Consider the following 23,897-nt stretch of genomic DNA (forward strand, 5'->3'; position numbering starts at 1 on the left):
ATATTAAGGCAATATTCTCTTAGATGAGTTCAACTCTGCCTACTTCACAATAATCAGTTTGTAAATTCAGAGCAACAACTGTTTGGTACAAATCCCAGTGAAATCTCAAATTCCTTTCAGTTTCATGGACATACCTGCTTGACATTATATCCTGCTTTAGCACTGGTTTCAATGTACATTACGTTCAGCTCCCTGGCTTTCCTCTCACCTTCTTCCATGGAAACCTGCCTACAACAATGTAAACGCAACAAAATATTAGCAAACGATTTAAGTGAAAGGAATTATAGCATAGTACAGTTTACTGTAGAAATACTAAAAGCAACAAAATCATTCCTTTCCTACTTCATTTGCACAAGACATCAGGATTGAGTGTTGGCTATTCTCTTCCTTCAATGTACTCCAATTTAAAAGACAGTTGGCAGAACTGATTCAATCAAATTGCAATGTAATGAATTTCAACATTACACAATATAGGTTCATTTCGTGCTTCCAATCAGGGCTCAATTTCTACGCATGTTACATGGTTTAGTTGATCTTAAGTTAATTTGTAGATTTAGTTGATATTAAGTTCATTTGTAGAAATAAACGAGAGAGATATCCTTCAATATTTGGCTAACTGGAAGTTACCTATACATTTTGACCCATGAACTATTAAATACTTGCAATTCAATTTTCCAAAGAGTACGCAAGCACAATCTGCAAGCCAGTATCTCATCATTGCTTAGCATGCAAGCTCACTTTCTAATCCTTGTATCTGATTAGCAAGTGCACACTTGCTATTAAACTTGGAGTGCAGAATCACTTTTGTTTCACTTCACTATTTTTGATTACTCCCCTTATAACGCAGGATTTTCAATATTCCTGAAGCCTCATCCCTAAGTATACAAGATATTATTTTTTGAACTGGTCAGTACTTGCACTCCATCTGGCATGCAGAGCAAATTAACTCTGCACTACAAATCAAGCCTGCAGCCACCACTACATCATGAATCAAATGAAACTGCTAAATGTCAAAGAATGTAGGTTCATAATTTTGAATAAGGCTCCCTACAAGTCTGCTTTTGAAAATGCTACTTAAAGATTTGAATTTTGACAAATGATACTTCAAAACTGGTGACATGTCACATATTTGGTGCAGATCTGATGAGAGGAATACCTATAACTAAATTACCAAGCTTAACCGTAGAATTATTTAAAAAAATTATTAAAACACAGCTCATACCAAATGATCCCATATTTAACATCAATTACAGAGTGATACATGTGAAAACATAAAAGTACATCCAATAAACCCAAGGGCTGTTACCTTTTATCTGCCAGATCAGTTTTATTCCCAACTAACATAATGATGACATCGCTTCCCCTTTCTGTCCGTACATCATCAATCCATTTTGAAGTCTGTTGGAAAGAGTTCAAATCTAGAGGTCGTAGGGGAAAAAGTGAAAAGAAAGACAATCTAAGAATATATCAATGCAATTTGGTCATTTTAAATTCTAACACTGGCTGTTGGTAATTAGCAGCAGATATTTTGGTAGCTTAATGTGGGACTCATTTCCATTCTGTCTATGCAACCTGTTTTCTGCCAAAATGGATAAAGACAATGCATAAACAAAAAAAAATTATGAAAAATGATTTTTCCCCAATTACCAGAAGTTAACAGACACAGGATATTTGGCAGGAATAAACTTCTTGGATCAGCTACCATTTTAAACAAGTTGCTGCTTGAAATGCCTTCTTGCCAATATAATGGCTAGGGGTTTCTCCGATCATTGCTCCATTCATGCATGAAGACATAACTTTCATTGTTAAATAAAATTAAGTAGCCACTGATTTATTTCAACTAGCTCCAGACCAAATATATTTGACTCTACATATGGAAAAATTGACAAAAAGATTGCTGCTGTAACAAGAACTGCTGTCAACTCTTTCTTTCCATCATCACCCTACCCACATATCCATCTCACTTCTTTCCACCATGTCCAGTGCTTCTTCTCTCTCCGACTCTCCTCAAGCATTAACTTGGTCTGTGGTGGAATTTTTAAGCAGAAGATTGGTTCTTCTACATACCAAGAATTAAAAACATTGAATATTGTTACCAGTTAAGGGACTAAGATACCAAATGGTTTCAAGAGCTAAAAGGACATGTTCTTGAGAGAGATGCTGAGAATAAAACTTAAGATTGTAACCCAAAAAAAAGGGCTTATTTGCTGCAATGTGAATTATTTGCTAGTTCTAAGTAATTCCCATCCCCAAGTGTTACGGACTCAGTGAAAGTCCCTTTAAGATAGAGAGTGTGTGTGTTTGTGTGTGTGGGGCGTGCTTACGTCAATAGAAGATAAAGGACGTAATGACGTTGTTGAAGAAGTAAGAAGAAGAAGAAGGAGAGAGAGAGAGAAGGGAGAGAGACACCAGCCTGCTTGTTTTCTCTATCGATGGATGAGAAACAATAACTGTGTTTGCCACTGAAATCCATGTATGGAAGTTGGAAGTAATCCGGTGGAGTTCACTTTGTTGCTGACCTGTAGAAGGAAACAGGTATTTGTGTGTGGACGACCACGGTTCGGATGCTTTTCGGGGTGAGGAAGTCACTACCGAGTAAACACTGAAGTGTCGTTTGGGTTCCATCGTGGAACATTTGGATTTCGTATGTACTCTCTCTATGTTTTTCTACATCTACATCTTATCTTCAGACAACGGTGGTTGTTGAAGAAGCCCTTGCTCATGTTTCACCTTATGGCTTGCGGAACTGAACTTTAAGAACCATTCCGGAACTGGGAGTTTTGGACTTTGTCACACACACACACACGACGAGTTTAGTTTTGGGGTTAACGTTCGAGGTTTAACATTTTTGAATTCTAACATACTAACATTTTTACTTTTATTTTACGTATTATCATAAGTAGTGATTAATAAAATAGTTTTTAACACTGAATCATGCTCAGTGTGTTTCTTTTGTTGCTGGTTCGTGACACAAGTGACATAGGAGATAATATGCTATGCAAGATATTCACGATTTGGGGTCAAAGGTACATAATAGACCAAATGAAGGTCAATTCTCCAAATCTGTAATTGGAAGATAGATTAACATTGTTTATAACACATCCTATTGTGTTTTCAGGATGCACACTTTCAAACTCCGACATTCTTTGGCATAGGGGTTAGAAGAAAAGGCAACATATGATTATTTATTGCAAAAATGAGCACTGCAATGTCAGCAATTGCAAATGCATGATTACATACTTGGGTTCAGAGGAAAAGGAAATTGCACTCTAAAAGTTCTGCCATTATTTGCAGTAACTGCACTGCTACAATACTGGAGATATTGTTCTGTTACTAGCCATCTTTATGACATTAATGAAAAGCACAAGGACATTAACCATACTTTGATATTAATAAGGTTATTACAAAGCTCACCAGCTGTGTGATAAACAGAAGTATGTCATGCACAGGAACACAATTGGAGTAATGGAAAGAATTAGCAGGAATTTGCACTCACTTGTAATATCATAGACTACAACAGCAATAGTGGAGTCACGGATGTAGCTGGGAATCAGACTGCGGAATCGCTCCTGGCCGGCTGTATCCCAGAGCTGCAGTCGAACCTGCAGAGACCAGGTCCAGGACAGCAAAGACAGAAAAGGCAAGGGGAAAATGACAGGATCAAGGACCAATCTCATTCAGCACAGTAGAATGCCACTCTCTAGGAGCAGGTAAGAGCCATAACTCTCATTTCAGAGAAAGTCTCCACTATTGCGTTTCATGGTAATTGGATTTAGTTGCAAATTAAAGCAGTTAGAAAGAGTGAAAAGTTCAACCACAAGCACTCTACATCAATCTCATCTCAGGCCTGCACAATGAAATGTGCTGCACCCCATTACAATTCTGTGACTGTTTGTAAAATCACTGATAAGTCAATTCCCTGTGCTTCAGAAAAGTTATCAGGTGCCAAGTTAAATATCAATGCTAAATTCTGTATGGATCCTTGTGAAAATTTAAAACACTGAATTTTATATTTGCTTTGTAAATGAAACTTGAATCGCCTTGAAGCACAGCTGCAATTTATACAAGTGTACTGAATGTGCAGGCATAGTAACAGTTACAAGCTAGTTCAATACCCATTGCACATTTTGAAGACACAGATACACCTTCCTTTGAACCTCAACTGCACAAGTGCTTTGGATCTCCTTTGCATATGTCTGCTTTAAACGATTCACCTGATAAGATCACATTCCAATCAATTTTCTTTTGGATGACTGAAACTGATTAATGTTATGTAATGCAACTTGTAATGCAAGTGACCCTTACACAGCTGTTTCATTTGACAACACAAATGAGACAATCACAGCTTCAATCCTTTCTATCACAGGCCTCAGAAAGATTGCTGGGTTAAGACAATCTGAATGCAATTACCAGAGCAAGACAAAGATGAAAAACAGCAGTTCTCCAGCAAATCTGATTCAGGGAAACTGGATGCAGGTGGTAGAGCTGTTCCCTTTCTCTCTTTAGCACCTGGTAAGGGTTGTTTTATTTAAAGATATGCATCCTGCAATGCTAGAACATAGTGCAGCTAAATCCATAAACACACAAATAACCTTCAATGCAGGATAAACAAATCTCGTCAGTGGTTAGCTGATGAAAAAGTACCATTTATACAATAGAGAGTTCCCTTAGTTATTGCAGTCTGTTCATAGTTGTAGAGAAGTGAGTGGAAGAAATCTACATCTAATTTGACCATAAAGGAGCCACAAAGTTTAGGAAATCCATGCTGAAGATGAGTAGAAAGCTTTATCAGAGGCTGCCTAAAGTTGTCAATGGATTCAAGAGAAAAATCTCAGAATGTTTTACCCTTCACCTTAGGTTATAAAGAAAAATTGTTTAGTACCTCACATGAATATCTAGCCCCAGAGAAAGGTACTTTACTGATTTTGATGGTTCAAAACCCATTAAACAGAGCAGGTATTTGGGTGGGGGGGGGGAAGTGCGTTAATTGCCAGATAGTCCATAAATTGTTTATATTGCACTGGAATCAAAACGCACATATACTGAATACCTACTTGTAATATCAAACACTACAACAGCAGCAGCCGAGTCACGGATGTAGCTGGGAATGAGGCTGCGGAATCGTTCCTGGCCTGCAGTGTCCCACAGCTGGAGTCTGATCTGGGGTGGAGGAGCAGAGGGGAAAAACCAAATGGGAAAACAACACAGGAAAAATACACTGAACGGTAAAGTAAACAAAATAAAAAATGCAGGGAACCTACAAAGCTGAAAAGCAGGCTGATGCCTTTCACATCCATCAGAAACCTCAAGCACTGCATTAATCCCAGTTGAATGAAAACTTTTAGATATTAAATAGATGTCCTGTATTTACTCATCTTACTAATATATTGAAGCAGAATTGGAACCCAATCTGCCACATACACTCAATGAGTCCCTTAAATGAAGAAAGCTTTCAGATCAGCCATCCTACACTTCAATTGGTTGATTTGCAGTTTCTTCAAATTTTCTTACGATGGCAATTCACACTGAGGTACTGCTCCAGGGACACCTCCCGCCCTTTGATACCTCACCAATAGGCATTCTTGGCGTGATGCCAGATAGTGAATGCTGACATGCTATTCAACCACAAAAGGTATCACAGTTGAGGTCAATCACTTGGTCTTCATGTGGATACTTTCCAGCAGAAATCACTAGATAATAACCAGGAGCAAGACCTTAGCTGATTTTAGCTAACAGTTGCAACTTACATTGGAAGAGGTCTATATTTTTCATCAGGCCACAAACAGACCTCCAAGACAGTAAGCCAAAGAATGTGCCATTTCTGCATCTGTACAAGCCAACAGCAACACTCACCTCCAGTGTTTCCTTGGATATATTTTATTAATTTTTGTAAGCTGACACCAAAAAAATTGTGTGCATTGATATCCTTGCTAATACCTTCTTTTCCTATTCCTCACTGTCCATCCACTCGCTGGCAACATAATAAAGATGCACAGCTAATTATATTTTTATAGGCATGCCTCAGATTGAAATGTAATGGAAGAAATCAAACTGTACCCTTCCATGCATCATTCCAAGCACCAGGAACCTGAAGTAATTTCGAACAATACTGTTGCTAGGTTTCTGTTCTTGCACAGGCAGCAGGTTCTTTTTACAGAACTTGTATTATGATCCACAACTAGAAATGTTCTCTGGATGGCTATCTAAAAGGCCAATTGTGCTTATCTACAAAGATTCTTCTACAGCATGAAACAGACAATACCAAAGAAAGATGTGATTGTACTGGAAAGAATGCAGAAAAGATTCAGCAGGATGTTGCTTGGACTGGAGGATTTCAGCAATGAGGAAAGAGCGAATAGGCTAGGTTTGTTTTCCTTGGAGCTAAGATTGAGGAAAGACCTGATTGAGGAAAACAAAATTGAGGGCAGAGATCAGGTAATAGTAAGAAACTTTTCCCTAAGCACAGGTATCTGAGCAGAGGACATGGGTTGAAGGGGTAGGAGATTTAGAGGGGATTTGAGGAAGAATGTTTTCCTCTGGAAGTGACTGAGATTTGATAGGCACTGCCTGATGAACACTTGAAACGCCATGTCATAGAAGGCCAGCAGCTGAGCAATGGAAAGCAGGTTTAGTAATAGATAGGTACATGGTGGCCAATTTGGACACAGTAGGGCAAAGGGAATATTTCCATGTTGTGTGACTCTATGACAAGTCATATCTATTAACCAGCAGAAATTTTTTTTCCCCCAAAGTCAGAAAATTGCATCTTGATTTTTCACTATTCACTTGGATAACGATCCTCAACACAATTAGACATTAGATATCCCAGGTGCAAGAAGAAAATCAATCTTAGAGAATATATGATTTTCCAACCATAGCGCAATTTTTACTTGTTGTCCAAATAGTATCTGCCTACCGAGCTGTCAGAGAAGATCTGGCCCACAGATGCAAAGGGCAATACATGTCAAAATTCTTTGGCTTCAACTAAAAAAAGAAATGTGTTGTGATAAAGCCAAGATAACTGATATTGTGCAATAGTGTGCAAAAGTTACCTTCCGAGATCACTGCAACACCAATGCACGAACTACAGATCTCACTGTTTCATATTTCTCAATGCTGGTCACTTGAGTAATGGGAGGACTAATTGAAGGGTAACATTAACTTCGAGATAGGGTGCCTAATTTCAGTGTTAAGTACAAGCTCCCTTTCAAAATGTTTACAAGTATTTTAAACTTACACACTTTAATGAATTTTGTATAATTTGTGGAAAGAAGTTTTATTACCAACTTTTGGGATTACTATCTCTTAGGCAGTTTTAACTGCACCATTATACATCAAATGCACTTTGCAAGTTCATGGTCACTGAAATACAAATAGAGAATAGGTTGTCATGTAAAAAGCCGACCAATGGTTACTGAAGGAGAAGAAATAAGATTCAACACTGACAGGAAAGAAAATAATGGGTTAAAGCACAATAAAGTTAGCAGAGGAAATCAAGGACTGAGTGGCTATATAAAATGAATCACAGAAAATCAGAAGTTCAAGAGAAACAATCACCTTCGCTAAGCAAGTAGAGAAGGGAATTAAATGTAGCCCTGCTAGTCACTTGGAATTAGAGGGCAACCCACAAATACTAAGCTAAGCTAGAAATATGGAGTAGAATATAATCATTATTGCACAGGAAGTCATTCACCCCTTAAAATCCCTGTAGAGCTTATTCAGTTCCAATCAGCCACTCTTTCTCCACAGCCCTATAAATTATTTTCCCTTAATAACTAGTTCCATTTAGAAGCACCCTGAAGAATGATTCTCTCTATTACCTTTAAAGGCAAAGTTCCAGATTTTTATCTATCAGTTCCTAAAGTTTTTCCTCACATCTCCCCTGCATCTTTTGCCTAAAATTTTAAATCCATGAACCATCTGCTAATAGGATCAAGCTTTCCTCTCTTTACACTTTTTAGACTTGTCATGAATTTGCACACCCCTAATCAAATTTCCTTTCAAGAACAACAAATCCATTTTCTCCAGTCAAGTTAACCATTGTAGCAAATCTCCACTGTGCTCTCTCTGTGATCTTCACATCCTTATCGACATGCAGTGACTAGAATCACATACAATTTTCCATTTGTGCTCTAAATACAGGTTCAATATAACTTCCTTTCTTTTCCAGGCTATACTCTGTGTATGAAGCCTAGGACCCTCATGTTCTCTGAACATGCCATTACATTCAGAGACATATGTAGATATACACCCAGGTTCCCAAGTTCCTGCACATCCTTTAAAAATATACCATTATGTTTGTCCTCAATCTTTCCACCAAAATGCATTACTTCACATGTTAAAAGTTACACTTCATCTGCCATTTGTCTGTACTTTCTGCCAGCCTATGTGCTATTACAATCTTTTACTATTCTCATAGTTGACACCTTCTTCAAACTCAGCTGTCCACAAATACTGAAATCCTACCTTGCACATTAATTTCCAAGCTATAAAAATCTCAAAAACATTGGTTTTAGCACTAGCTTTTGGGGAAACATTGCTACCCATCATCCTCCAATATGAAAAATAACCAATTGCCAGGACACTTTGCCTTGAGCCATAGATGCTAACATGTGGATGACAACTAATAATAGATTATGTTCACATTTCAATCACCTTCTGTTAGCTCCCTTAATGGAATATATAATAAATAATTGCCTGGCATGTTCTTGCATCCTTTTTGACCAAGGGTGCCATATTTATCATTTTCCAATCCTCTGGCACCTCATTTGTAATTGGGGGATTGAAAGATTATGGTAGGCCTTTCTGTAAACTTCCACTCTGACCTTCCTCAGCATCCTAGCATACATCCCACTCAGACCACGTGACTTATTTAAGCAAACCCTGTCTTACAAATGCCTTTATTGACATTCACTTCATCTATTATCTCTAGTATTTCAATCTTTTAAAGACTGTTAAAGACTGATATCAAAGTACTGCTTAGAATGGAGTGGCAATATGAGACAAAGTTGACAACATTTTAATTTCATCCCCAGGCAATACTGGAATTTGAAGATGTATGCTCATATAAGTTAGGAAAGTCATGAAGCCCCAAGCAGCCGTTATCCCAGAATATTAAACAAATTGGGAACAAACTTCCAAAAGCACAAATGAAAGTTTTCCAGAGTGATAATATGCCAGAGGGCAAAAAACCTGGCAAATATCAAAACTTATTCAAGAAAGTGATAAGGGATAAAAGATAAAGCAATTAGTCTTAATTTTGATTGTGGACAAACTATTAGGGATAAAGATTACTACAAAAAAATTCCAAAAGAATCATTGCTACACTTCTACCTCTCCATTGCTAATTCATATTCAGGTCAAGTGAGCTTTTGCATTGGCAACTAATAAACACCCAATGGCTAAAAAGGATATTCAGCATGGATGTATACAATACAGCCCATGTTTGATTAATTGAACAACTTGTTTTATTAAGAAAATCAGCACATAGATAAATGGAACACAATGGATATTGGATTTTCAGAAGGCATTTGGTGTGATACCCTGGCACTTTATGTAAGTGAAATTTAAGTTATTAACAGAAATAAAGCAGCAGAGATAGAGTTGCTTGGGAACAAAAGCAGACTAATTTATACAAATCTATTATAGAATGAAAAAATGCAGTGCTTCTTTAGGATCTCTGCTGGGAACTCATTCAAAAAGACAAGCAGAACATGTTAGTCATGAAGCAAGGGTCTAAAAATGCTAATTTTTTTTCCTGTTATACTTGGCGCCAGGTAGAAGGACAGTTAGACTCATCTGTTGAGATCACAAGTAGTTGGGTCAATAGCATTTTTCTGCTAGGAGATGAAAAAAATTCATTTTGAAATGCAAGCTTTACTGGACATTCTGGGGACTTGGTTAACTTTATAGCTTAGCTAAAGTTAAAAAAATAAATTAACTACTTTTTTGACATGATAGGATGATAAGGTTGACCCTTCAACATGATCAATAACTGGGATACTATTTTGCTGTACATAAGATCTTTATTAGTCACATGTACATCAAAACACAGTGAAATGCATTTTTTGCATAGTGTTTGGGGGGGGGGGGGGGGCAGCCCGCAAGTGTCGCCACGCTTCTGGCGCCAACATAGCATGCCCACAACTTCCTAACCCGTACGTCTTTGGAATGTGGGAGGAAACCAGAGCACCCGGAGGAAACCCACGCAGACACGGGGAGAACGTATAAACTCCTTACAGACAGCGGCGAGAATTGAACCGGGGTCGCTGGCACTGTAAAGCATTACACTAACCGCTACACTACCGTGCTTGCCCTATATAATAGCTCTTACACTATCATTTAACACAATAAGGTCAACTTAAAATACACCATCAATGATTCAGACAATTTCAACTTTTCTTAGTCTCTCCCTATTTGAGATGGTGATCCCTAGTCCACTGTGGTTACATATCCAGACTGATGCACAACTGACAAGAAAGTAGTGAACAAAGTTTCTGCATGGAAACAACTCTTGCACGTGGTCATCTGTATTTACCAATTTCTTTTTTTAAGGAATAAAGTTGCTAATAGCTTTAATACCTTTCTCTACACTGGTTATCAGCTGCAGATGACTGCAGAGGAAGGTAAAGAGTAGGATATTTTGAACTTAATCTGCTGTATTTCAGAACAAGTTCTGCTGGTCACTTATTTTTAAAAAATCAAAAAGAAAAGCAGATGGTAATTTCTAGAACTGGTTTAGATTGGACATGCACCATATAACATAGCATTGACTTGGGGATCAATCTAAATTAACTGACTGTGGTGGTGGGGAGAAATATGAAATCAGCTGAAGTCCATGCTCCTAATTATTAGAAGCTTACTTGTGCTGGAAATTAAATTTCAATATTAAGTGAAGACAGAATCAGACTCCTGCAATTTCTACCTTGAGTGAATAGCAATTCACCATTTAAGGTCAGACATAAAATATGAGAAATTGAACAAGATATTTGAATGAAACCACACACCAATGAGCTAACTAATGAGGAAGATGCAAGGGCAATTTGGAAAATTAACAATTACAGCAATCTATTTACTAAATTGTTAAATGGACTTAAATGTTTAACTTGAAAGCAGAATACTTCTCTTCAACTGAGGGATTTGGATCTCATACTGCATAATTAACCAATTCATGCAGTACTCATTGGTTATCAAATTATAATCCAGCAAAAACACCTCACTTGCCTCAACATTAGCTCACATTCTGTAATGACTTTAATATTTTTTATTATACAGACCATGATAATTCAGTACTAGTCTGCAGATTAATAAAAGATCATTTCTTAAATTGTGTAGATTATCAATTCAAGACAAATTTCTGTGATTGACAAGATAAAAGATCCTTTCATGTTAATTTTATTTTTTACTCTGTTGATTGATAGATGACCAACCGCCAGAGAGCAACCAATACCTTTCAACCAAACTTTAGCCAGAATAAAATGCAAATACATAAAATCACTGTTTGAGGCAGGTACTCGTTCTTATTGGCTGCAAGTGAGATAACACTTACCGTCCGATCTTCCAAATACATTGTTTTCGACAGAAAATCAATTCCAATTGTTGCCTAGGAAGTAACATCAAATTAGAGGAAGCAGAAGATGTGACACTGATCACACAACAAGGTCATAAAATTTGCAATGCTTGAGAATAAAATGAGGCAAATAAACTCAGCTTTTATTAGGACAGACTTAATGCAATGCATCCTGTTTCATCTAATAAAAACTCACCTGAAATGCCTACAATTAAATTCATGAACAACTGAAAATTGAGATAATGCCTTGACTGAAAAATTCTTCAGAAGTACTTACAGGCCAGCACTCAGTAAGAATATCGTTGTATAAAGCAGCTAATTTTAACTATAAACAAACTGATTAACAAAGGGTCCCCAACCCCGAATTTGAGAGAAATTAGGCAATTATTTGACCATTGTGGAACTCGTCACCCAACAATAAACCAAAGGGGCACTTGGTTTACTAGATTTAACCAATTGCCTCCCACCCCTCAGAATCAATTCTCAGTCAATCGAGGACACAAATTTGCCATGATGTGCGTTTGCACTCCCCATCTAATAAAGGTAGACAATACTCAACAGTAAATGGCATTATTCTTCAGGGATCACTGTTTAGAATCGCTAAAGCAAATTTGAATGTGCTGGTTACAGTGAAGATATTAAGTAACACTGCAAGAAAACAAAGTCTGGCAAACTCGGCAGACAAAATTTAATACAGAAGTCTGAAATGATTCTCATTGATCCAACTGCCAAATTGGAAAAAAATAAACTAAAAATAAAGTTCTAAAGGGTGTGCTGGAACAAAGAGAGCCAAGTATATCTTTCTGTTGCTCTTTAAAAGTGGCAGGACAAGTGGAGAGATTGGTTAGTCAAGCAAAAAGAAACCTAGAGTCCATAGACTACAGCAGCAGGAAATGCATTTCAGAGCTGTATAAAATGCTGGTTAGGCCATAACTATGGTATTACATCCAACCTGGGTCATTTCACATTAAAAGTATTTAAAGGTCTGGCGAGGATTTACTGAGGATGAGAAATTTCAGCTGCAAAGTTTGACAGGAAAAACTGTTGTTAAAGAAAATCGAGGGGAAATGTAATCGTGGTGTGCAAATTCATGAACATTTATAAGGGATAAATAGATAAAACTCCCATTGGTCGACAACTCAAGAACCAAGGGAATTTAAATTTTAAGCAAAAGGTATAGATGGATCTGGATGGACAAGCTTAAGTGGAGAGCAATGAAGATCTGGGTTACTGCCTGCAGAGGTGATAGAAACAAGGCCTTCATGGGGAATTGAATAGGCATGCGAGGAAATGTATTTTATAGGGCTAAGGGAAATGAGCACCGATGGGAATGGGACTGAAGGGATTGTTCTACAAAGAGCTACAGCGTGGACTTAATAAGGAAATGGCCTAATTCTGTGCTATAATGAGTCTATGGTTCCTTTAAGCCTCCAAACCTCAGTGTTCTTTCATTTCTGGCCTTACGTACATTACAGTAGAAGATATCCCCTCTGGTGGCCATGCCTTCAACTATCACAGCTCTAGCTCTGAAATATTCTCCATATTGCTTTATACATCCTTTCTATAAAGCCACTCTTTGACAAAGCCTTTAGTCACAATTCCAATATTCACTCTGATGGCCGAGTGGGAAAACATGCTTGAGTGGAGTGCTTAGGCATATGTCACTACTTTAAGATATACTTGAAAATGCAAGATTTGGTAAGCAGCTTTCTTTGCTCGCATAGTGGCACTACAGTTGGCACTACAGTTAGCACTCCTGCCTCATAGCTCCAGTGGCCCGGCTTCAATTCTGATCATGGATGCTGTCTCTGTAGAATTTATCCATTCTCCCCATGATCATACTTTCCTTTGGGTGCTCCAGTTCTATACCACATCACAAAGATGTGCTGTTAAATTAACTGACTACTGTCAATTCCTCTTAGTGTAGGCATGTGGCTATATCAGGGGGATATAATTGACAGGCATGAGAGAGAGAATAGGCTACAGGGAAATAGCTGGGGGAAATGGGACTGATAGGTTGATAGACTCTATGGGTTGAATGGGGTCCTCCTCTATCACAAGGAAAAACCATTTTAAATGTTGACAAAATGACAATTTGTTGAGATAAACCACAACAAATAGGTTAAACCTACAGTTTATGCTTTTTGTATCAAACTCTTAATGCCTGAATTTACACCCATTAAATAAGAAAGATTTGTGAAGCATTAATGTGACAGGAAAGGAAGTCATTTGGCCCATTGGTCCCATGCTGGCTTCTAGCAGAACAATCAAAATTGTAGTAACAATGAGCAGGATGGTACCGGACTTCAGGAAGACAGAAGCAGGTGAAATTTAACACAGAAGTGCAAAGTTTTATATTTTGGACTATACCATCTCACACAGCTTCTTCAAGAGGACACCCTGAACCACTGACCTATATCACCTACAAGTACAATATCTAAAATTCATCCAAATCACATACCAATCTGACATGGACATCTATTCCCACCTTCCTTACTTCCCTGTACCCCTGTAACATATTTTTCTCTCACATGCCCATCAACTCTCTCCTTGGTTCTTTTGCCACTTACCTACACTAAGGGGTAATATATAGTAGCCCGGCTAGCCTATCAGCACAGCTTTAGAATATGGGAGGAAACCAGAACATCCAAAGGAAACCTGTGCTTTCACAGCAGAATGTGTGAACTCCAAACAGACAGCACCCAATGTTAGGATCTGGGTCTCTGGAGCCATCTTAATCTACTGGAGATAATCCTCCATGTTTCTTTCTTAACAGGTTAAGGATCTATGGCACAAGCCTCTTGATAGAAACTAAACATTAAGTTTTGTGAATAGAAGCAAAAAGATCCTGAATAAAAAGCATGCACTTCAACCATCACCTTAGTTCCCTGGAATACAATTCATGAAAGAACTGCATTAGAAATGGCCTTTCCCTAGATATTACAAGTAATAGCAAGGGACCAGCATGTGAGCAGTGGAGCATTGTGAAACATGAAACCCTGACACAGAATTATTTATAGCTGCTAGTTGACTGTGCCACTAACCTGGTAAGTATTGTCAAAACTGTCATACATAAATCTGGTTATCAGCGATGTCTTTCCAACTGCAAACACAAACAACATTACATGAATTAAAAAACATACTTTCATAGATTAAAGGACAATAATGCAAAAATAGAGTGAAATATCATGCACAATGAGAAAACAAATATAGATATTTTACGGATGCCCCTAAGTTTGAAAATACACAAAAAAATCAATCACAATATGGTAACCACACCTCCTCAGCATTACAACAAATGGCATCAAAAGCACATAAGACTGATAAGAAAGAATTACTAAAAAAGTGGAGAGGAAACTAGTTCTACCATTTGTAGAAATGAACACAAGTACTTAAGTCAGACTTAATATTATGGGAACTCATTCATATGTAGGGGGTGTCCATGAGTCAGGTGTTTGTAACCAGGGACAGCCTGTACCTATTCCTACATATGCATATATAGGAATTTGCTCTACAATATTATTGACATTGGACGATATCTTTGACTTATAAATCTATTTCTCATTATAACAAATAGCACACCATTCTCCACCTACAGGAATACACTTCAAAATACCAATAACCCATTTCTACTAGCCTTTATGATTTATGAAGTTTTGCTTAACATATCATTTTCCAGAAACAAACCTCTTTCATAAATTGGAAATCGCTTTACCAGAGTAAAGGTTGGTGGAAAAGACAGATTTGTAACTGCAAAGGCAAAAAGTTCTTTAAAATATTTTAAGAGTCAGAAAATCAGTGAAGAATGCAGGAGGCCTTTGAAAGACTCATACAGGATTTATCTGGATCCTAAAGTATTTCAGTTATATTAAATTATATTTTTCTATCTACTGTGCCTTTCAATGGGCAATGCTCAAAAATAGCTGAAAGGAAATATTTAATGAGACAGAAAAATTGTTGTGAAACAGCAATCAATTTCTTTGGACGTGGTCAGGATGGAGTCCCTACAATGTGGACTGGACTCCTTTCTAATAAACTAGGCAAGAAGCAAAGTACGAATTTGACATAATCTAATTCTTTTTCTTGCATATGGCTATTTGAACAAGTTTGAGGTTACATCATAAGTTCTTCTAATCACTTAGCAGTGGTGTGACATCACATCCTCCAGACTTGCTTGAATCCATTAAATAGATCAAAAACTTCAAGTTATAACTCTAATCATTACACCCATAATGTTTTCAATCAGAATAAATATGTGAAGTGAAATCAAAACAAAGGAACAACTGAGAAATAGTGCCTATAATAAGATTTGGGATAATAATTGAGTGGAAATAACTATTAAAAAAAACCATAAAAAAGTTGATTGAAAAAATTAAATGGGGAACAAGTGTGGTAAATGATGACATGGAAAAGTAAAGGGAAACATTAAAAGTTCTAGTGGAGTCCAGGTAAGAAGTATTCTGCTAAAAATCAAAAGCAAACTAAATACTGGTGAGATACCATGAATAAAGGCAAAAAGGAAAGAGCCATATATAATCTACATGAATAGCAGGGGAAATTGTAACTTTTGTATTCTTACTGGTTAATGCGAAGCCAGAAAAGAAAGGAAATGAAGAAATATGAAATTAAAGTCATCAAGGTATACTAAACAAAATAGGAAAAGTTCTACAAGTAAATGGGTATGAAAATACTTGGGATGAGCAAGGGTCAGTAGCTTGATGACAGAATAAAAGCTTCAGCTATTAAATTATTTGACTTTAAAATCTTTCTATCTGACAGGCAAATCAGGTTCATGTGATATCAGAAAATAAGATTTAAAAATAACTATAAAAAGAAATAAACCAATTAAAGTCCAAAAGAGAGGTCTGGACTGAAAGAATCTAGAGAAAACAAGCATATATTTTACAATTTATTAGAAGGTATAATATAAGGGAAATGGAGCATACCCAAGGAACTACAGAACAATTAGTTTATTATCAATGGAAATCTGACCAAAAGGAAAATTACTATCGAAGAAAACAGGAAAAAAGTAGAGACCAAAATTCTAATAATAAATAACATGGATTTCAAAAGGCAATGTCTTTCTGCAGCAATTTCAATTATTTTAAACAGGTAACAGAGGAATACAAGGGGAATGCAGAAGATGTAATTCAGGTAGATTTCAAAAAACCCTCCAATGAACTGCCACATGATAAAGAATAAGGTACAAGTAAGAGGATCAGGTGGCACAATAGATAAAGGTCCTTAGAGCAAATGCAAAAATCACTAGCATTAGAAACTCAAGTTTTATTTTTGACTGAGGAAATTGGAAAGCAATGAATTTATGAAACACTTGTAATTAAACTTTGGTTCAACCACATTAAAGAATTGTGTAAAGATCTGGTTGACAAATTATAAAAAGGATGTATGAAATGGAAAAAAAATATTTACGAAGATATCAGAATTGGAAGATTATACCCTTCAGTAAAGGACAAACTGAATTGTAAAATAATTAGTCAAGACGAGATAAAGAAAGAAAATGTCCTTACATTCAATAGGCCCCGTGATGAGTATTCAAAATCGGTTTAGCCAATGACATGCTTGGTAAGTAATAACTTCCATGTGAACTGATAGAGCACTTCAGCACAGGCAGTTGCATAAACTGGTATTATTTGCCTGAAGCAACATTAGGAAACATAATTCCCTGATCAGCAGAGGCTGACCTGAGAAAATACCTGAATCACGATTTTTGATTAAAACAAAAAGTTAGGATACAATTGATTCATATTCCTCCTCACAAGGTTGCCTGGAGCTCATTAATGAACCTTGTAGAATGGTGCAGCACATGACCTAATGAAAGAATCTACTATTGCTGTAGTATTTGGCATTTTATTGAAAAATCTGGAACAGAGGTGAAATTACACTGAAAAAGGTGCTACATAACTGGTCAATATATTTTTGTAATGTAAATGGTGGTAAAAGGATTTCAAACCATAGCCACAAAAAAAACCTTGATTTGGATTAGTCTTGGGATTCGAACTTTATTATGAGACTGCACAATTTACAAAGACGTGCCCTTTGGCCCACAATGTTGTGCGAACTAATTAAATTAGTAATCAAACCACCAACTAAACTAATCCCCTCTGCCCACACAATGTCCATATCCTTCCATTTCCCACACGTTCCTATACCTATCTAAGAATCTCTTGGATGCCCCACAGCATTTTCCTCCACCACCAATCCTGGCAGCACATTCCAGGCACCCACCAATCTGTAAAAAAAATCTTGCCCCACACATCTCCTTTGAACTTACCCCCTTTCACCTTAAATGCATGCCCTCTGGTATTAGATATTTCAACCCTGGGAAAAAGATACTGGCTGTCTATCTATGCCCTTCTATCTCATAAACCTCTTATCAGATCTGCCCTCAGCCTCCAATGCTCCAGAGAAAACAATCCAAGTTAGTCCAACCTCTCCTTATAGAACATGCCCTTAATCCAGGCAGCATCCTGGTAAGCCTCTTCTGCACCCTCTCCAAAGCCTCCACATCTTTCCTTTAATCAGGTGAGCAAAACTGAATGCAATACTCCAGATGCAGCCTAACTACAGTTTTATAAAGCTGCAGCATAACTTCATGACTCTTAAATTCAATGCTTCTTGAACTCAATGTCTCGACTAATAAAGGCAAGCTTGCCGTATGCCTTCTTTACTACTACTATCAACCTGTGTAGCTACTTTCAGGGAGCTATGAACTTTGACCCCAAGATCCATCTACTTATCAACACTGTTAAGGATCTTGCTATTAACTGTGTACTGTCTCTTCACATTTGATCTCCCAAGGTGCAACACTTCACATTTGGCTGGGTTAAACTCCATCTTCCATTTCTCCAGCCATATCTGCAACTGATCTATATCCCATTGTATCCTTTGCCAGCCTTCTACGCTATACACACCACCAATCTTCATATTTGATCTCCCAAGGTGCAACACTTCACATTTGGCTGGGTTAAACTCCATCTTCCATTTCTCCAGCCATATCTGCAACTGATCTATATCCCATTGTATCCTTTGCCAGCCTTCTACGCTATACACACCACCAATCTTCATATCATCTGCAAACTTACAACATTTTCATATATCTACGTTTTCATATATCACAAACAGCAGAGGTCCCAGTACAGATTCCTGTGGAACACTACTAGTTACAGACCTCCAGCCAGAATAAGTCCCATCAACCACTACCCTGTCTTCCATCGGCAGGCTAATTCTAAATCCAGACAACCAATTCACCATGCATCTTAATCTTCTGGATGATCCTCCCATGAGGGACCTTGTCAAGCGTCTTACTAAAATCCACGTAGACAACATCTACAGTTCTACCATCGTCAATCACCTTCGTCACCTCCTAGAAAAAACTCAGTCAAATTAGGAAGACATGACTTGCCCTGCACAAAGCCATGCTGACTGTCTCTAATTAGAACATGGTTAACTAAATGCTCATAAATCTTATCTCCAAGAATCCTCTCCAGTAACTTCCCTATAACTGATGTGAGATTCACTAGTCTATAGTTTCCAGGATTCTCCCTGTTCCTCTTCTTTAATAATGGAATAACATTAGCTACTCACCAGTCCTCCAGGACCTTGCCCGTGGCTACAGAGGACACGAAGATATTGGTCAAGGCCCCAGCAATCTCATCTCTCGCCTCTCTCAATAATCTGAGGTATATCCCTTTGGGCCCTGGGGACTTATCCACCTTAATTTTCTTTAAGAGACCCAACATTACCTCCCTCCTTATCCCAAAATGCCCTAGTATATTAGCATGCTCCACACTTATCTCTCTATCCTCCACATCCTTCTCCTTGGTAAATACTGATGCAAAGTACTCATTTAGGACCTCACCTACATCCTCCACCTCCAAGCACGTATTCCTTCCTTTATAATTGAGTGGTCCTACCCACTCCCTAGTTATCCTCTTGCTCTTGATGTATGTATAGAATGCCTTGGGCTTCTCTTTAATCCTACTTGCCAAGGACTTTTCATGGCCACTCCTAGCTTTCCTAATTCTCTTTAGTTCTTTTCCAGATTCTTTATAATCCTCAAGGGCTCTATTTGATCTTAGCTTCTAAGCCTTAAATTTTTTTCTTGACTAAATTCACCACCTCTCTTGACATCCAAGGTTCCCTCACCTTGCCATCCTTGTCCTTCCTTCTTACTAGAACATACCTGTCCTGCATTCTGTAGTCTTTAAAGACCCTCCACGTCAGATGTGAACTTGCCCAAAAACAGTTGTTCCAATTAACTTTCCCTAGTTCATGGCTAATGCTCTCATAATTTGCTCTGCTCCAATTTAATACTCTCCCACAAGGTCCGTACTTATCCTTATCTATAGCTATCTTAAAACTTAACGAGTTGTGATCACTGTTCTCTCAGCGAAAGGTCAGTCACCTGGCCAGGCTCATTACCCAACATCAGGTCCAGTATGGCCCCTCCTCTTGTTGGACTATCTACATATTGATTTAAGAAACCCTCCTGGATGCACCTAACAAATTCTGCCCCATCTAAACTTCATGCACTGTGGTTGTCCCAGTTTATATAAAGAAAGTTGATGTTTTCCACTATAACAATCCTGTTGTTTTTACACCTTTCCCTAATCTCCCTCAATGTCCTGGTGGATATTTTGTGGAGGGGGGTGGGGGGTGCAATCTGTAGTATAATTCCAGAGTGATTACACCTTTCTCAAGTTCTACCCATATAGACTCAGTGGATGAGCCCTCCATTATGTCCTCTTTGAGTGCACCTGTGATATTGTCCCTGATTAATCGCAAAACTCCCACCACTTCCCCCACCCTCTTTCTACCTCCTCCTCTATCTTTTCTAAAACATCGAAACTCTGGAACATTAAGAACCCAGTCTTGTCCCTCTCTCAACCAAGTCTCTGTTATGGTCACAACATCATAGTTCCATGTACTGATCCATGCTCTGTTCATCACCCCTACCCATAATACTCTTAGCATTTAAAAAAACCACACTTCAACCCATCCATCCCATTGTGTCTACTGCTTTGTTTCTGCCTGTTCCTACCTTCCCCTCAATCCCTCCACTTTCTGACTTGCTGCTCTGGTTCCTATCCCCCTGCCAGATACAAGTTTAATCTATACATTGCACTTTGGTTACTGTCTCAAAACCATCAAATGGAGTTTGGACCAACTGACAAAACCAGAAACTGAGGTAGGAGCTAAAGGATGCCTGGAACCTTGGAAACCCCATCTTGAAATTAATATAGCAGTAGTCTCTTTCAGAGATGCTGGCACTAATAGGGTGGCATGGGAAGACAACATTCAGGGTGCGCAGTAATAGTCATTACGTTAACCACCTACGCACAGCTTTCCAGAGACAGACGGAGTCAAAAAAATTCTACAAGAATCTGAAATACAAAACAGGTCCAGACTGTTGTACTCAATGAGATAAGAGTATATTCAAATTCTATCTTAGCAGTTCAGGACAGAAATGCTGTGAATTGGATTTACAGCCTCAAATCACTTATGAACCAAGCAGAGAAGGCAGTAGACTATTCAGCCCTTCATGTCTGCTCTAACATTCAATAAGATCACTAATGATCTTTTAGCACAGCAACATTTTTTGTTCAGTAACCCCATATCCTTCAGTTCTCTTAATAGCCAAAAATGTATTGATTTCTTACCTTGCATATACTCGGTTATAGAGCCTTCAAAGCACTCTTTAGCAGTGACTTTGAAAGACTGACCACACTGTGTGAAGAAATTTCTTCTCATCTGTCCTGAAGGGCCAACCCCTTATTTTGAGACTGTGACCTACGGTTCACAAAACCACAGTAAAGACAAACATCTCTGCATCTACCCTGTCAAGCATGTAGAAATTCTTTCCATTTGAATGAGAGCGTATGGCAAATGCAGCATACCAGGAGACAAACTGGTAAACCTTTGCTGTACTTAATTGCAAGTATATCCTTAGGTGGAGAAACAAGACCTGTACACAAGAGTTCAGATGCAATATCACCAAGGTTTTATATAAATGGAACAAGATATCCTTATTCTTGTACTCAAGTCTTCTTGCAATGAAGGCCATTATACTGTTTGCTTTCAAACTTGCTGAATCTACTAACTTTCAGTGATTTATGTGCAAGGACACCCTGGTCCTTCTGAATAGCAACATCATTCAATCTCTCACTATTTAAAGAGAAATACTCCACAATGGACATCCTCACTTGAACTTCATTATGATCAATTTTGTCTGTTAGATTTCCTGCTGGAACAATCCAAAACTTTGATGCTGTAGCCTCTATCATAATTTCTAAGATTTGTCCATCTTCCTTTTAAAATGCAAATAGGAAATCAGCTCTGATGAGGGATGATATAGATGCTCCTGGTACAACGTAGAGGTTCCTTTGCAAGAACCATCAGTACAAGTCATTACAGTAAGTAAATAGATCTCTACTAAAATCAAACTAACATAAATACATTTAAAAATAACTTTGTTTTAAAAAGACATCTTTTTAAAAAGACAAATCAACAGTTGGCCAATCGAAGTTGGTATGGGTAGGCTATTTACCACATCAAAGAAAATAGCAAGATCGAACCAATGGTTTGGAAGGTTCCTGATCACCTCCACCAACAGGATCTTGGGTTTGATGTGCATTAAGTTAATAAATACCAGATTCCACAATTAATAATCCACAAACTACCCTGGAAGTGGTAACTTCCACAGAGAAAATCAAGAGTGGAGATTCTGTGAGAGTATGTCTAAGATCTGCCCATTTTTGGGTGGATTATTGTAGGATCAGACATTTCTTCATTAAGGGTTGGTAGAACAAGAGATCCTCTTTAAGGGGCATTATCCAAATCCCTACATATGTTAATTCCCAAAGAGCAAGTAGTCATACACGAGAGTGGAAAGACAGATAAATGACCCCAATCTAGGAAAGGAAAAGTGGCAAAGCAATATGTGGATTGTCCAAGATGAAATACCTTGTCATTTCAGAAAAAAAGACTCTGCACCAACCACCTTTGGATCTTTTACATCTAATCTTAGATTAAAGTTGACTGTATAAAATGTCATAACTAAGGCAAGAATATATTTTAAAAGACTTTGAAACACGAAATATTTAGAGACTGGTGTCTCAAGATTACAGATCCAGTTGAGGGCTTCCATTCATAAATTTGAAGGCAAAATTTGTTTCATCAGACAGGAACTCGATGGAGAAAAATTGCCCCAACTAGCATAAAGATAGTACTTGCACGTACAAGAACAATAATACCAACTGTTTGCTTGAAACGAGACTGGAGTTTGACAAGCACATTGACTCAGCCACGGTTTGTTTTTGCTACTCGTGAACCAACTTGCTGGTCAAAACATTAATTAATATTTTGGAGCGATGGGGTAAGATGACATAGCTGCATGTCTTTGAAAACGTGGAAATAAAAAAATACAAAAGAGCCCTTGACTTCAGAAACATCTGAAGAACAGAAGATGCCAAGTCCGAACAAATGGAAAGGGAGAGTCAGGGCGAATATTAACCACTGAAGTAAGCAACAAACAGGAAAAGGGGTAAGCGCCCCAGGCATTATTTTTCGATCAGGCTGATCACTGAAGTTTCCAGGTGGGAGGAGGGAGTCTCCTTCAGTGAGGTCATTGGTCCTGGACCAAAGCTGAATGCGTGAATTGCCAGGCCTCGGCGTGAATCAGCTCGGCATTGGGAATGAGACCTGCAGCGCACGGATAAGACCGCGGCCCCAATGCCTGACTGAAAGTCGCCCAAAGGCCCGGATGCTACCACCCTGCGCTCTGCCCTCGCCTGCTCCGAGGCTCATCTCCGGGCCTTAGGGCTGCTCACTCACCGCTCTGTTCGCCCAGGAAGACAAGCTTAAACTTGCGCAAGGGATTTCCAAACTCTCCACCGCCGCCGGACATAATGATTGTGCTAAAAGGCGAAACGAAATGAACGAAACCGACCGACCGACCACCACCAAGGCAAGCCCGTCACCGCAGCAACAAGTGCGTCACTTCCGCCGACGCCTGACGACCCCACCCTGTACGTTGCTGATGAAGGTGTGACAGCCGCCACGTTGCTATGACGACATGCTATCTTGTGGCTTGTCTCAGAGGTGGGAGCCATTTGAATGTGCTGTTGAGGGAGAAGGCATCTCGCAAGGAAATATGTTCCTGTCTGATTCTAACCTTGTGAAGCGCCATAGATTGCTTTGTCACAAAAAGTTACGTCTGTTGTATGTGTAGAAAAAGAGAAGGCGGAGTTGTTATATCTTTAAGGGATCCTCGATAAAGATAGGTTTGCATTTATATTACAATGGAAAT

General features: G+C 38.3%; 1 protein-coding gene across 2 annotated transcripts in view; it reads right to left on the bottom strand.

Annotated features, from left to right (window-relative positions):
* rab41 (RAB41, member RAS oncogene family) overlaps nt 1-23,602 on the bottom strand; it is a 32,211-nt gene extending 8,609 nt beyond the window's left edge. The window contains exons 1-6 of one of the 2 annotated variants that reach the window (XM_052021429.1): nt 23,423-23,602; nt 14,614-14,672; nt 11,549-11,602; nt 5,055-5,160; nt 1,307-1,418; nt 135-228 (exon numbers count right to left, since the gene is read on the bottom strand). In XM_052021429.1, coding sequence (XP_051877389.1) covers nt 135-228; nt 1,307-1,418; nt 5,055-5,160; nt 11,549-11,602; nt 14,614-14,672; nt 23,423-23,495 — 498 coding nt within the window. In that variant the 5' untranslated portion in view covers nt 23,496-23,602. Of the gene's footprint in view, nt 1-134; nt 229-1,306; nt 1,419-3,496; nt 3,603-5,054; nt 5,161-11,548; nt 11,603-14,613; nt 14,673-23,422 lie in introns of both variants that reach the window. The other variant, XM_052021428.1, reaches the window with a different exon arrangement.
* Between the last annotated feature and the right edge of the window lie 295 nt (nt 23,603-23,897).

The sequence above is a fragment of the Pristis pectinata genome, chromosome 8, assembly GCF_009764475.1.
Source record: "Pristis pectinata isolate sPriPec2 chromosome 8, sPriPec2.1.pri, whole genome shotgun sequence".
NCBI lineage: Eukaryota > Metazoa > Chordata > Chondrichthyes > Rhinopristiformes > Pristidae > Pristis > Pristis pectinata.